The following is a 15,515-nucleotide window of genomic DNA, read 5'->3' as shown; positions in this document are numbered from 1 at the left end:
ATCTTGTTCTGGATGATTTGAATTTAATGTACTGATTACCAGATGGCCAGAGTACCTCTCTCTTACTAAATAAAAATGGTTATGCGTTAAAAAAACACAATAAATCAGATTTTTAAAAGCCTAAGTTATAGTTTTAAAATACTTGGAATATTGAAATATTTTATAGCATCAGCTTGTACAATCCTCAGTTTCTTCTCAAAGCCTCTAGATATTTTTTCATGAAACTGACTACTGTAGAGAATATAGTTGAAAAGTTTGTTTTAAACTGGAAAAAAATTTTTGACCACTGCGTCTAATAGTTTTATTTCATCATTGGTTGACATTCGGTTGGTTTGGTCGGACATCAGTATGATTTTATTTCTTGCATTTATATGACTGTTTTCTTAGAGAAGACCGACTTCTGAAATGGGTACATTATATCAGCAAATGTCAGATAAATTTATTGCTTCAAAATATGTATCCTTCTCATGGGGCTTACAGCTAAATTTTTATAAGGAGCTTTGATACAGCTCCTACAAAAGGAAGATAAGTTGTTTGGACTTACTTTCTTTTATTCAGTAACGAGTTGTTTGGTAGGCATAGTTTGTAGGTGCTATACAAGTGCTTCTCTTTGGATAACAAACAACAGCAGCACTGTAGCTATTGAAAATGATGAACATTAAAGTATTCATGTTCAGTGTTGCTATTAAGCTCTTTCTTCAGAATCTTTTTTTTCTTAATAAATCAGGCAGATTTTGTCTGTCATGACAAATCATTGTTCTCATTGGAAAAGTAATAAATTATCACAAAATTTTTAGGTGGAGGTCCAGCGAGGGACCTCGAGATCATCTCATCCATCCTTCCAAATCCCAGCTGGGCCAACTAGAGCAGATTGCTCAGGCCCATGTCCAGCCAGGTTTTAAATACTTCTACTAAATACTTCTACTAAATACTTCTACTAAATACTACTTCTGAAATGCAATGGATGGAAGGACTCCACAGTCTGCCTGGACAAAAGTCTTAATGCTGGGTCACCCCTAACGTAAAAAAATAATCTTAATTTTCTATATACCGGCGCATGGGGTTATTCTTCCCCTGCTGCAGGATTTGTCATTTCCCTGTGCTGAATTCCCTGAGATTCCTGTTGGCCCATTTCTCCTGCCTGTTGGTGTTCCCCTGAGTGGTCACACAGCCATCTGGTGTATCAGCTTGTCCTTCAGCTCTCTACCAGAGATGGTTTTTTTGGTACTGGTGGTTTCAGCATCTATAGCTCCAGACCAGGAGCTGTTCAGGTGATGGATTGTGTTAAAAATACAGTTGTGCAGGGTGTGAGTCTGTCATGTTGCAGTTAGGTATTTTTGGCTCTTTAAGGGTTTAGCTCTTGGGTCCATCTATATTTCAGTTGATCAGCAGTTACTCTTGTTTTTTATCTTTAGTCAGTAAGCTTGGACTACTTTAGATCTGAGGCAGACTAGATTAAGGCAAAATGTGAAAATGGCGGTGATTGCAGCGTGGTTGTGCAAATTACATGGTGTTTTCCCAGGTATCTTCATCACTGGAAATGCAGAGTGGCACAGTGTGTGGAAGACTGGCTTGTAAAAGTTCAGATAAACACTTCTTAGTAGTGACTTGTTACAAAGTTGTTTCACTGTGGGCTACAGTGGTGTTTGAAATGCAGCAAATTCAGCCCCCCCTGCCAGTGGCCTGTGGCAGAGGAGGATGGTTGAACCCAGAGCAATAATAACTTAAACTGCTGCAGCTAAATCTGTCAGTGTTCATCTCTGGTGCATGTGCTAGCAGGGAGCCTGTCAGGTAGTCATTAGCTTTGCAAATTCACATTTCGTGCTTGCTGCTTGCAGCCTTCTCTATGTAAAATATCTCAAAGTCCTCAGATTTTCTTGGTAGTCTCTGGAGGGATTTGCCTGCTTTCTTACAAAGAATTTATTCAAAATCCAAACAAGCTGAGAAATTCAAATGACCATTTAGTAGAGCACTGTAATTTCTGTACCTTTACAGTTGTCACTGTGTTTGAAAATGTTACCTAAGATGCCTTTAAAGTTCACAGAAGTCCTTTTAATCCTAAGCATATCGTTATTGAATGTTTTGGAATGTTCTCTGCTGTTTTCCATCCTGAACTGTGTTGGCAATTCTTTTAGTTGAAATGTTATTTGTATTTTTCTCTGTTAGGATTCTTATTGAAATTTTTATCACCTCAATATATTTTACTCCGAAACCTTTTATTTAGGATGTATATTTGCTATATTTTATATAGCAAATATGGTGGCTTTGAGCATTTCTCTTTTTGGTATTAAAAAAATAGTATAAAAGCATGTTTATATCATTCTACAAAAAAACCCTACATCTGTTACTGTGATTGAGAGCTCATAGCTCCTAATGTTGTGGGATTTGATGAGTAATACTGATCCATGATATAGCAGTCTGCCGCTATCTGTTACCAAGATAAATTTCATAGAAAAGAGTAAAAAAAACCTTTAGGGAGCCTATTTTGTCATCTTTCAAATATTAAGTCTTACTGTAATGTTCACTTCCAAGTGACATTGCTACACATACTACATTCATAAAAATAAACAGCTGACCAGCTTTTTCTTCTTTTTTTTTTTTAATTAGGACCATGGATGTGTTTTTTCTAGTAGAAGTATGAAAATGAAAATAACTTCAGTGTATGGTGTTAGGATGAGTGCATTGCAAATAGGTATAATATAAACTGTGAGAGACTTCTATTTTTTCTTGAGTTTTAACTGATCTGCCTGCAAAATTGCAATGTAGCTTTCTTGAGAGAGTAATGGGAAGTGTTTCACTCTAGTGAAATGTTGCATTTTGATGTGTTTAGTGTGCTGTTCTAGGAGAGATCTGCAATGAGTGTTCGGTAGCAAAACATTTATCATTTTAGCTACAAAGTCTGTAAACCAGAGAATCCTTGTGTTTGTGCTCTTTGATGGAGGTGTAGTGTTAATTTCCAAGATACAAGAAGGCTTGTAAAGGTGTTTCACTTGGCTTCTTAGAGCCAGTACCAGGCTCACAAAATCGTAATTTTTCAAGGGAGGTAAACTGATACTTTGTCCCGTGTAGTTTGCAGACAGCTCAAAAGCTGTTAGATGTGCTTTTTTTTCCTTTCTTTCATACGGAGTAGAGATTGAGAGCTCCCTCTTCAGCCTTTCTGCACCTTCATTCAGCAAGGCAGAGGACTTAGAAGCTGGCTGAGGGGGAGGGGTGGGCAGTGGGAAAAGAGGAGAGACTTGGGGTTTTTTTTGTAGCAACTCTGAGGTCAATTAATGCATCAGTCTGGACTATATTTACAGGTTTAGAGGCAGGATTTCTTCTAGGCAAGCAGTGCTTTCTGGAAACTCTGCATATGTCTGCTAATAATAGCAAGAGATTTCTGAGAAACACAGTAACCCACCTGTGCTAGAGCTGGTTACCTGTTACTTCATACTAATAAACATTATAAATCTGTATATAGATACTACATAATGTATTGATAGTGAGGGGTTTTTCCCTGCCATTCTAATATGTCTGACAGCTTATATTCATAAAGTTGAAGACAGGGATTTCTCAGGCTTTTACTGAGTAACTGATTAGCCCTTGCTTTAAGATGTGCAGGCATACAGATGACAGCTCTGGAGCAGAATTTTGGGCAGAGCATCCTTCTTACAGCTGTTGTGAGCTGGTTTATGTCCTGACTGACATAAAAAAAAGTGTCTGTGAGGGAGAATTTCAAAAGATAATCTGCTGAAAGGCCTGCTAATTTGACAAAAAAGCCACAATTTACACATAGTAAAATAGAAGATGTTTACATGCCAATATATGAGATATTATGAGCTTCAATATTGCATGTTGACCTCTTTTTTAGCACAGTTTAAGGTAATGCAAAAACAAAGAATTGAAAGTACTTCCCATGGGACTGATTATGTTTGGGTGCAGTCTCTGCAAGTGGTATCTTGAGGTTCGAATATGAATTTGTGATCAAAAGTGTTGATTTTTAGAATTACTGTAAAAATTGCAGAGAAGCTACCCACAGAAGAAAACATGAAAATAATTTCTTTTTTTCCTTAAAAAAACCCCAGAGAACAACAAAGAAACCCTAAATTGCAACAGATAAAATGACCAGACAAGACCCCAGACACCTGTGTTGAGTGAACTTAATGCACAGAGAGAGAGGGGAGTTGTCCTGTACACTGTATTGGTCCTTAAATGTATTCATGTGTGACAGTTGTTATGTACATACCCTTGTTTTATTTGATATGTTCAGAAAGACGTTCTGGTCTCATCTCTAATATGGATAATTATATTCTGTTATCTTCTGGCATATTCTTCTTGCTATCTGACAATAGTCACTTGACACAATCTGTTGCCCTGTTGTCTTGAATGGTATTCTTTAGGCAAAAATAGACATTTTGACAGGTAGGAACAGGTGGATGTAACTTGGATTTTTTTATAGCTGGAGCACTAGATTAACCATTTTTATTTTCTTCCTCATTATTCTGCATTTGGCTCTGTTTACTATATGCTTGCTTCAAAACCAGGGTGTTTATATTCATTGTAAATTGCATTGAAGTCCTCAGATGTCTATTTGTAAGTTTTTTTTTCCTTCAGATGCTTTCAGATTTAAAAAAAGTTTTGTCTAAGAGGAGCCATTTTTTGCATCTTTCAGACCCTACAGGTTTATTTGTGCTTAGAGCATAAAAGACCTGGAATTAGTAGCAGTTTGGGATTAAGTAATGCAGAGAGGTGATTCACAAGGTAACTACAATTGACCTACTGCAGGAGAGTGAACTGCAGGATAATGAAGTTCATCATCTCATAGGAGAGGAAGCAACATGGTAGTGCTCACCACCAAAAAGTGACCTGTTAATGTTCCAAGGGTTTTGTGTGTTGCTTAAGAACAAAGGAGCATCATAAGTATGGAAATTTGGTGGTTTTTTAAAGTGAAAGCAGTTTATTAGAACAGGCATTCGGAAGTCTTGCATTACAATACAATAAAATCAGAATTAGTTAGACAAAAATAAATGCTGGGAGACTGTCATTTTGTATTACATAAACAAGTATTGTCTTAATAAAAGCTGCTCAAGTAAAGCCATTAGGTGAAAGGAGATGCTTTGTATCATAAAATGCAAAACACATGCCAAAGAGAAAACTCCGTTTGAGTCTTCTTTATTACGTGTGAATAGGTTGTCTGCTCTGTAGAAACAGACTCGGTAAATGCTTTGTTTTGCCAAAGACTAAAGTGAGCTCTTAAGTAGGGCAAGATAATTGCGGAGGCTGAAAAGTTTCTTTATATCCATCTTCCTTGGTTCGAATGTTGAGGAAATATTTAACAGAGCCCCATTCTGTTGGTGGGGTGAAATGAGGTTGTTGAGGAGGCTGAGAAGGGGTCAGACATAGGGTGCTGGCACAGCAATTGATACTTGTACAAGGAACTTCCCTTGAAGGGCCAGACAATGTCACTGAAAAGCCACAAGGAATTGAGAAATGCAGGAGCTGAGCTATTGACTCAGATATGCAAATCTCATTAAGATGCTGCTCTGGAGAACAGTAGGGTGGCTCATCTTGTTAAACTGCTGCAGGAGTGGAGGGATGAAAAGGAATCGAGGAGGTGATTCTGGTAAGTGTGATTTGGTTAGTCTTCCCTACCAATAAAATTGGTCACAACAGTAAATTTTAAGGTGGTTATAAACCAACTAAATTATGTTTGGTAAACTGTTTACATAGTAAAGTAAAATTCTTTAAGCCTCTGAGCAAATTAACAGATAAAAGAGTGCACTGTTTATCCTTCCTGAGATGCCTAGAGAAAATCTCCTGTTAAGATCATTTAAAAAAAAAGCAGCAACAACAAAACAACGGAAAACCAACACAACCCCAAGTAATTTCTAAGCATAAATGAAAACCATGTAATTAAAAGAAAAAAATATGTGAAGAATAACTGCTCTGAGTTGGTTATTAGAAAAGCCGATTTTTAATAGGGGGGGAAAAAAGACCAGTGTGCTTCTTGGTCTGGTTGTGTATCAGGTTTCCTTAAAGAGACTGTTATCAAAAGCTTCGTCCTGTGCTCTTAGCAATGTAAGTATCTTTTCCCTATGAGCAATCTTTCTGAAAGGAGAATTAATGAAACATTATCACAAGACTTGAGATTTAACACTCGAGGTGTTTATTTCTACTGAAGTGAAACCAGCTGATTTCTCACTCAGTGTTTCAGCTGGTGCATCTAATTAACATCCCAGAGTAGGGATGAAAGCCCAGTATCCATCTCAGTTAAGAGAGTACCAGTTGTCCTTTCTAAAACTGATCTGTTTACTTGAAGTAGTGTAGAAAAGTTCCTGAGTTGACTTATATTGTTTCTCATAAAAGAAGTAAGAAATGTCTTGGTTATTTTTTTTTCCCCTCATTATTTATTAAAGTTTGTTCACAGCCTCGAAAGAACAGGCAAAGGGCCCAAACAAAACTTAGAGGTAGGAGGTCCTCAGACAGTTCTGAAGAGCCCAGCTGGGTAACTGGGCAACTTTGTGTGAGCTGGAAGTTGTCCATGTCATTTTTATGGTGATAAATGGAAAGACTCATTTGACAACTCCGAAGCATTTCTGAACTTGAAAGCTTTACCAATTTGGCATGATTGGGGAAGGCAAATGAGAGGTGTAAGTTTTACTTGAATGTGTACCCAAAGGGGCTAATAAGGCCTTTTTATAGTTCAATTGCTTGGTGTTCAAAGAGGGAAAATATAGAGCAATCCATAGAGAAAAGTGACAGACCAGGAGAGATGAGCTGCATCTCAAGAGGCCTTGTAAAATGATAAAAATATGGGGCAGCAACCAGAGGAATTTTTCCATGGAAGGGGTGATAAGACATTGGAATGGGCTGCCCAGGGAGATGGTGGTGTCACTGTCCCTGGAGCTGTTCAGGGAACAACCGAAGGTGGCAAGTGGTGCCATGGTCAAGGTGACAAAGTGGTGTTTGGTCAGAGGTTGACTCCATGAGGAGACACAGAGGTCTTTTCCAACCTTAATGATTTGATGATTCTGTGAAGGTGGTCTGAGCTAAACGGACTGCAAGAGGGTCTGAGGAATGGCCAGCATTTACTCAAGGGCAGTAAATCCATTTCCTGAGGAGGAGTGGGAAGGGCAGTGAAGAAGCTGAAGTGGGCAGACTTCTGGCTTTGAGGGCTCTGTTGGAGCCTGGGGCAGAAGAAATTTCTTCTGTCCTTATTGAAGGTGCTGCTCCCTGAGCCTGCTCTGGGAAGTCAGTGATTCACTAGCTTGAGAGCTCTGTGGTCCACTGGAAAACAGCCTAAATCTGTACTTTGTGAAGGAAGGACCTGGATTAAATTAGTGTTTTGTTCTTAAAAACAACAAAAGCAATTATTGTTTTATTGGGAATTTTATTTACAAACAAAAGGCTTTTTTGATTTCAAGACAGAATTGCTCAGTTCCTCTAAGGGTGCGTTATGTCTGGCAAGTGAACTTCACCTTAGCAAAAGTTTTACGAATAACATTTGAAATACTGTGATTTCACAAGCTGAACACTGCTTAGAATAAGAGATTCTGTTTGTTCAAAAGGCAAATACCGAACTCTGAAGATAGGAAGCAAAATTATCCCAGAATTATCTGTGAGTAAAAAAAAAAACAAAAACAAAAAACCATGGGAAAATTTACAGTTCAGAGGGAAAGGCAAGTATATGAAAAAGTTTGGTGCTGCTTGTTATAACACTTTTCGTATGTAAGTCATTGATGTGATTGTTTGTTTTACAGCCTCAGAGCAAGGTGATTAGCAAATGAAATAGAGAGGAAAGATGTAAAAGTCATTAAGGAAAAAAAAAAACAAAGAACATTATTTCTTACATAACATGTAATTAACCTATGAAATTCACTGCCAACCTGTACTATTGAGGTCAAAACCAGAACAGAATTCAAAAATAATTAGAAATACATTTGCATAATGAGAAAATCCACAGTTCTATTGTAGGATTTTCTGTAGTTTCACGAAAGATCTCTGGGAGTATTGCCAGCTAGGACCTGGTTGTGAAAGGCTAGGGTAGAGAAATGCATGATAAACAGGTTGTGTAATTATCTGGCATTACTTGCATTTAAGCATAATGTGTAAGCTTGACTTGACTTCTTTATATTCCCTTTAAGAGCTCGTCTCTATCCCCTGGCTACAGAAGGAGCTTGGGGAGGGGAAGCTCGGGGAGCTGAGCTGGGTGTTGTGTGTAACCACCTCCTTCCCAGGCTGCTGGGGATTGACAGGCGTTTTTCTGTGGTTTTGTAATAACTCACAGTAAGAAAGCAACTGATTGTATCTGCTAATTGTGAAGGGTGGGTGTTTGTGGTTTGAACCAGGAGTGCTGTGCAGCCCAGTGCTTCAGCTGATTCCTTCTGCAGGCACGTTTTGAAAATGTCTTGTTCCTTCCTCTTTGTAGATAAATTAATTCTGATAGAATTGAGATAAAGTATCAAATAAATCCATAGTTCCTTGTGTTCGTTTTAAATGTGATTTTTATTGGGGGAAGAGAGGGTATTAATTTTGTTCTTCTGAATAACTGTAATCTCTTGAGAAGTAAAACCTAGTTAATTCTCATATAGCTAATCCTCAAATAATAATTCACTTAGACTGACTTCACAACAAAAATAACTGCTTTAGCATAAATGCTTGTAACTTACTCTGTTTTGACCTGCAAATTGTACCTAAAATTCAAATGTGTAGATAACTGGAAGTTGTTTAGGAACTTTATATTATCACAAAAAAGTCGTTATCTCCTGAATAGAAACAAAAAGGGGAAATATTTTTTAAAGTATTGAAGCTAAGAATTCTAAAAACACAAATTATGTTTGGAAGAGGAAAACCTGTAGACAAAAACAAAAAAGAATAAAAAAAAATAATGCCTGCACAGAAGTATTAGCATGCTCAGTAAGACAAGAGTGTTCAGTAAATATTTTTGTTCTGTGCTTGGGAAAAAGGCAGATAAAATGTTCACATCATGGAATATACTCTCTTTTCAAGGAGAAGGTTAAACAGCAGTTACACTTAAATTTGGCATTTTTAAGTCAGAGGCCCAGATAACATACATCTGTGAACTCTGAAAGAGCAAGCCAAAGAACTGTTTATAATTCATATAGATTTTTTTTTTAATAGTTCTTGGAAAACAGGAAAAGTTCCAGAGGACTTGAAGAGTACACTTCCTGAGAAATAGACATAATTCTCATTCTGTGACCTAAGGGTTGAATGAAATAATAAAAATACTGAGGTGATTAATTTAATAAATGTAAAGAATTATAATTATTGATAAATGATTCTTGGTTCTGGGAAAATAAGTTTCATCCTGCTAACTTGAATGTGTTTTGAGGTGGAGTTTTTATTTTAAAATAGAAGTAAAACGAGCATAGCTGTGTAACACACCTTTAAATCTGCATTACACTTTTTTTTTTTTTTTTTTTTTTTTGTCAGGTGGGATGGTGCAGAATTAATCTTGTACCTAAAAAGTGTCTGGCAACTGCTTGATAATTGTTTTGTGGGTTGCTGTTGAAACTGTGTCACACCTGGGCTTCTGGTCAGCTGTGAGGAAATGTAAGACTGAAGGCTGTAAACTGTCTCTTAAAAGCTGTGGGAATGTATCCTAGAAAACAGTAAACCATAATTAAAAGAGGTGTTCTAATGAATGTGCTGACTGCTTACTCAAGGGATCCCATGACTACATTAAAAAATCACAAGCAACCAGTGACAGGACAGGAGGCCATGGTCTTAAGCTGTGTCAGGGGAGGCTTAGGTTGGATATCTGGAGGAGTTTCTTCCCAGAAAGGCTGGTTAGACACTGGGGTGGGCTGCCCAGGGGGACGGTGCAGTCACCATCCCTGGAGGTGTTCAAGGAAAACTGGACAAGGCACTCAGGGCCATGCTCTGGGTGACATGGAGGTGACTGGTCATGGATTGGACTCAGTGATCCCAGAGGTCTATTTCAAACTTAAATGATTGAGTGATTTTTGTGAAGTTAAGGCACCAGTTTCATCCTTAGTGGTTGATGTTCTCCTGAGCACGGCAGTTTGAGTTCGGTCCTCAGGGCAAAGCGCTCCCATGAGTTGTTGCTTTCACCCCTGGAGCAATTTGCAGTGGCCCCGGTGCTCGGGACAGGCTGCACATCTCTGTGCACCCCTGCCCTGCCCCTCTGAGCCTGACAGCTGCTCCTGCCCTCTCTTCCCACTGTGGGAATGAAGGGTGTTGTCTGTGCACAATCCACCAGTCAGTTTCCTGTGGAAGTCAACCTGAATGAATGAAGCTTGTCCTTCTCTTCATTCCTTCATCACAGACGACTGGGTATCCAGTTTCTTTTGGGGGGATATATCAGGCTTGTTCTGTCTTGAGCAGTGCATGTTGCCTCTTTCAGCATTTCACTGTGAAATCCTCCACAAAAACTGCATTCTTGAAACTGAAATACGTGTGATTTTCGGCACAGTTGCTCTGGTCAAAAAGGGTCTTTGACTTGCCTTGCGCTGGCTGTAGTTCCGTATTTCCAAAAGTGGAGAGGCTGGCAGTGGATACTCACACCGTGGTAGCAAATATTTTTAGTATTTCTGTAGTGTTTTTATAATTTCTATTGCTCTGTTTGGCACACTAACAATTGCAGAATTATTCTTTAATAGCTCTCTTGCCTTGTTATTAATAGTAAGATACTCTGATTCATAGGTAAAAAAAGATGATAGGAAAAAAATTATGATAGAGTGAAGCTGGTCTGTTAAAGATAACTTTAAATATTCTGCCCATCTGTTTCCTGTGCCAATTAAATTATGAATGTTTTGCTATCTCAGCTTTGCTTTTCTTTGTCCATTTTCCTCTTAAAATTTCCACATTGAGTTTTAGTAGCTTAATAGGAAATAATGGCATGGAATTGGTAATTACCAGAATTGGTAATTCAAGTGCTGGGTTTATGAGATATCTTTGTTCATCTGATCTTTTCCCTTGTGCTGTTTCTTTCCCATTCTCTACCTTTTCAGACCTGCAGTTTCACCAAGTGTACAGAAGTTTCTCCTCTCTCTGTTGTCCCCCTTCCCTGAAGCCCCCATGTGCTCTGGCATTACTGAGCTTTCACTGTGATTGCCTTGCTGTTACTGCAGCAGCTCACGTCCTGTTAGTTCTGAACAATGTCCCTTTTTTTCATTTTTTCTCATTTTTCTCGACTTAGACGTTTCCTGAGAACTGTTTATCAATGCAAACTGAATTTGGTCAGAGTTCTTTCTTATATTTCATACTACTCATTTGTTTTTCTTGGTTTTATTTCCCTGTTTGGTAATGCAGAGGTTCTAGTAACGTCTGGTACCCGCTGTTAGGATTCTAGTTTCACTTTGCATGGATGGTCTGAATCTCAGGTTCATGCAGCTGTGGTCAATAAATTTTTGTGTGGTGATGATTTTACATTGCCTAGTTATTTTTGGGTTCTTTTTTTGTTGGCTTTTTTTTTTGTGTATGTGGGGACAATGAAGCCTTTGCAGTAACTACATCAGACATTATGCGCTGTTTTGCCAAGTTGGATGATGACTAATCAGAGCTTCTGCATCACTCTTTCACTTTCTTGGAAGTAAAATTCTGGCATTGGGCTCACCTAGCACAAGGAGTGAGCTGTGTGACAGGTGTGCTTTGGGGTGTGAGTGATGTTTTACCCATTTTATTTGAAGTGTTTGTCATGTCAGTCTGTCAGATCTGAAGCCCCAAGTCCATCTTATGGGTTCTGCAAGCTCGATTTGAAGCAGTGATGTCATGATCCAGTATCTGGCTGTACCATGTTTCTCAGTTTTAGAAACAAGTTTTTATCACTGGGAATTTCATCTGATAAAAAAGCTGTGTTTTTTGCTTCAGACTGTTATAAAAAATGAAAAAAAAATTAGTACCCGGTGAATTTTATGAAGATGTATGACTAAATTACACATTAGAAACATCCTGTTTTGTGGGATGTAACAACGGTGAATCAAAGGAGGTTGGAAGAAGGATTTGAACAGTGTTTAGTGGGAAGAATTTTGAAGTAGTTGAGTAATTTTTAACAAGAATGTAAGAGATGGTTTTGTCAGTACAGTCCCAGTGATGGTGATTGACTACAGGCTAAGCTCAGAATGGAGACTTTTCAGGTCATCCATTTTAGGAAAAGTTGTGCATCCAGTGGGTCCTGGAGTCACACACACGGGCTGACACAACAGCTCACTGCGGGTGGGGCCTCTCCCTTGCTCCTCCAAAAAATGGATTATGCAGCAGTGGCACCTTCTGCTTCAAAATGTGTAAGGCAGGGAGGGGTAGGTGTGGTTCAGTTCAGTAGCTGTAGTGTAGCTGTAGTTGGATTTTGCGACTCAGCAGTTTTTTTGCTGAGATATTTTCTGGCTTCTGCTTTATTACCTCAGCTCCTGTGGAATGATCGTCCACCTGCTCAGGTTCTTGTCCATTTCCAGTTGAAACTTTTTCCTGTTAAATTTTATCAAATGTGTCATGCTTGCTTTTATTTAAAATGGCTGTATTTTTAACTAATAGTGGTGATGTTGCAGATTCAGCAGACAAAGTGGGAATAAGCTTGAATAATACCAAATTATACACAGAAAATTCTTGATTAAAACACACAAGCTTTATTTGCATCTTAAATTATGGTTTCTCCTTACACAACGTTATTTTGCATAAGAGATTATTACACTGATACGCATTTATTTTATTTGTCAAGTATTGACAGAGACAGCTCTTGTTTCCTTTTAGGAATCTGGGTAAAAATGGCTTATCTAACAGTAGTATTCTATTGGATAAATGCCCACCTCCACGACCACCGCCTCCACCGTACCCTCCCTTGCCAAAGGACAAGCTGAATCCACCTACACCTAGTATTTATGTAAGTAAATCTAGTGGCAGAAGTACATTGCTGCCTGTCTTTTGTAATTGTTTGGATATCTGAATTACATAATGTAATTATTTTAAAGATGCTCTCTTCATCACTGAGTTCTAATTACGGTGCTTTGCAAACTGATATATAAGCAGGAGAAATGCTAACCTTAAAGATTTTGAGACATAGTTTGAGTCTGAAAGGACATAAAAATTAAGAATTGGAGTAAACAAAAGGAAAAATGCTTCAGATTTTTTATGTTTAATACTCAAATGTTGGCAGAATAAGCAAAGCCATTCATTATATACAATGCACAATATTTCAGAAATGTATGTACAATTTTTCATGAGTGACAGCTTATGTATAAATGAGTGAGTAATTAAATTCCCATAACAATCTGCTTCAAAACATAGTGAAGAAAAATGAATAAAAGTTGGGGTGATGTTAGGAACAAAATGTCACCAGGAAAAGGCAGGGTTTAGTTGAGTAGTATTTTCTTACGCAAATATTACAACTTTTGTTCTGCAAATGAAGTTTCATAATAGCTTTATTGAGCTAACTTCCTTAGTAATAAAAGAATAAATTACAGGATATCCACTTCCGTAATAGCAGAAAAATAAATCACAGTATGTCCATACAGGCAGTGTGAAAAGCTGGAGTTGGCTTTGGTCACCTCAGTCTGGGGACCAGAGGATGCTGGCACTTGGGTGTGAGTGTGCTGAGAGCTGGGTTAGGCTGCACACAATAGTCCTTCCAGATGTTTTCCAGGTGTTGCATCTGAACTCATCTGCCTTAATAAAAGTCCTCACAAAGCTGCAAAGTCACCATGCTGTCACAGGCTGTGTGGCTGTGCTGCTGTTTGGGAACTCCGTGTTTTGTTTAGTGCTAGAAATGCCTTCAGCATTCTAAAGCGTTCATAGCAATTAAAAAAAAATAAATCAGGAGGCTATAGCATAAAATTGAGGTTATAGGTGCAGAGAAGCATAAGAAAACCAAATCAAACTTCCTGGTTAACGTGAGATACATCTTTTAATGAGAGTAGTCTTTTAATTATGCTGTTTCTTGTATACATTGTCTGTAAAATTAGCACTTTTTTACTTCTGAAAAGAAACTGTATTGCTCTTCAGAGAATTCTGTAGATTTAGGGAATGTACAAGACTACTGTCAGATAAAGAAATTAAGTTCAGGAAACCTGAGTTGCAAAGCTGAAGCAACCTGGGAATAATTCATGCCAAGAAACAAATTACAGTAACAAATTAATTTCAGGAGTGAACCCAGCATTTACCATAGAAAGAATTGTACGGTGTAGCTGTTCATTCCCCACAGTGCAGGGAAATGCAGAAAATTCCTTCCTGTTTTCTTTCTGTTATTTCTCTTTTGTTTTACTCTTCTTTCTTGTTTTACAAATAAAGAATCTAGATTGATCTGACATCTAATATTCCATTATAATTTTGCAGTTGGAAAATAAACGAGATGCTTTCTTTCCACCTTTACATCAATTTTGTACAAATCCAAACAACCCTGTTACTGTAATACGTGGCCTTGCTGGAGCGCTTAAATTAGGTAAATTTACCTTTTTTGTTTTACATTTTATTTGGTTTTTTTTTACTTTGGGGAGAAATTAATGTTTTTTAAAGAGTAGTCTCTCAGTTCTTAGAAGTGGATATTTTATTTCTATAATACTGTCTTACCTGTATATTCCAAGTCATTAGGGTAATTTGTCGTTTCTCAGTTTGCTGTTGTTTCTAACCTTGGTCATGTCAAAGAAAACCCCACCAGAAATAGAGCAGATTTTGTTGAGCACGGAGAAAGGCTGAGCTGTGGATATGGAAGTTTACAGCCAGACATTTTTCTATAAAAAACTGGATGCATGTTTTAGTGTTTAGATCTAATGATCTGTAATTTGACCATGTGCAATGTTTTGAAGTCTCTAGATAGATAAACCATCACTGCTGGTAGGAAATGTGTTTTTTGATGGAAGTGCATTCATAAAGCTCTGCTCTGAAAAATACTTTCTTGGTAATAGATGTGAACATTGCTTGCAGGTTTGTTTAGCCAAGGCATGTAAAATGTTTCAGGTAAAATAGTCCATAGCTGCCAAGTTGTTCTGGGTTTTTTTTTTCTAATTTTCTACTGGATGTCTAGAGAAAAGGTTTTTGGGTGTCAATAATTAACATTCAGGTGGGCAGTGTCATGAAGACTAAGGGGCAAAAACTATTTTAGACTAAACCTTCTGATAACTTCAGGCATTTTGCCGAATTTTTTTCTATTCTATTTTACCTTAATTTACTAATTTTATTGCTATTAATTAGATCTAGGACTCTTCTCTACTAAGACATTGGTAGAAGCGAATAATGAACACATAGTAGAAGTAAGGACACAACTACTGCAGCCAGCAGATGAAAACTGGGACCCCACTGGAACAAAGAAAATCTGGCGTTGTGAAAGCAGTAGATCTCATACAACAATTGCTAAATATGCACAGTACCAGGCCTCCTCATTCCAGGAGTCTTTAAGGGTAAGTTAATTGCTACTGTTCAAGACTGCATACTGCCTCTGGAGCCAGTTAATAATGGCTGCTGGAAAAAGCAGAAACTGCTAAGGAAAAAGAGGTGTTTCATTAGCATGAAGAGCACAGGTAAATTTTAAAAATCTGTTTTGAATAGAGGGTCAAATAGTATGTTGT

The 15,515-nt window shown here is 37.8% G+C and overlaps 1 protein-coding gene across 16 annotated transcripts in view; it reads left to right on the top strand.

Moving 5' to 3' along the window:
• KDM6A (lysine demethylase 6A) overlaps positions 1-15,515 on the top strand; it is a 150,833-nt gene that overhangs the window by 115,832 nt on the left and 19,486 nt on the right. For all 16 annotated transcript variants that reach the window (XR_009280243.1, XM_058861499.1, XM_058861517.1 and 13 more), the window contains 3 exons: positions 12,709-12,838; positions 14,287-14,392; positions 15,142-15,347. Coding sequence is in view for 15 of the 16 variants with exons in the window: in XM_058861499.1 (XP_058717482.1) it covers positions 12,709-12,838; positions 14,287-14,392; positions 15,142-15,347 (442 nt within the window). In the remaining variant the exon portion in view is untranslated. The remainder of the gene's footprint in view (positions 1-12,708; positions 12,839-14,286; positions 14,393-15,141; positions 15,348-15,515) is intronic.

The sequence above is a fragment of the Poecile atricapillus genome, chromosome 1, assembly GCF_030490865.1.
Source record: "Poecile atricapillus isolate bPoeAtr1 chromosome 1, bPoeAtr1.hap1, whole genome shotgun sequence".
NCBI classification, from domain to species: Eukaryota; Metazoa; Chordata; class Aves; order Passeriformes; family Paridae; genus Poecile; species Poecile atricapillus.
This window is presented reverse-complemented; position numbering and strand designations above follow the sequence as displayed.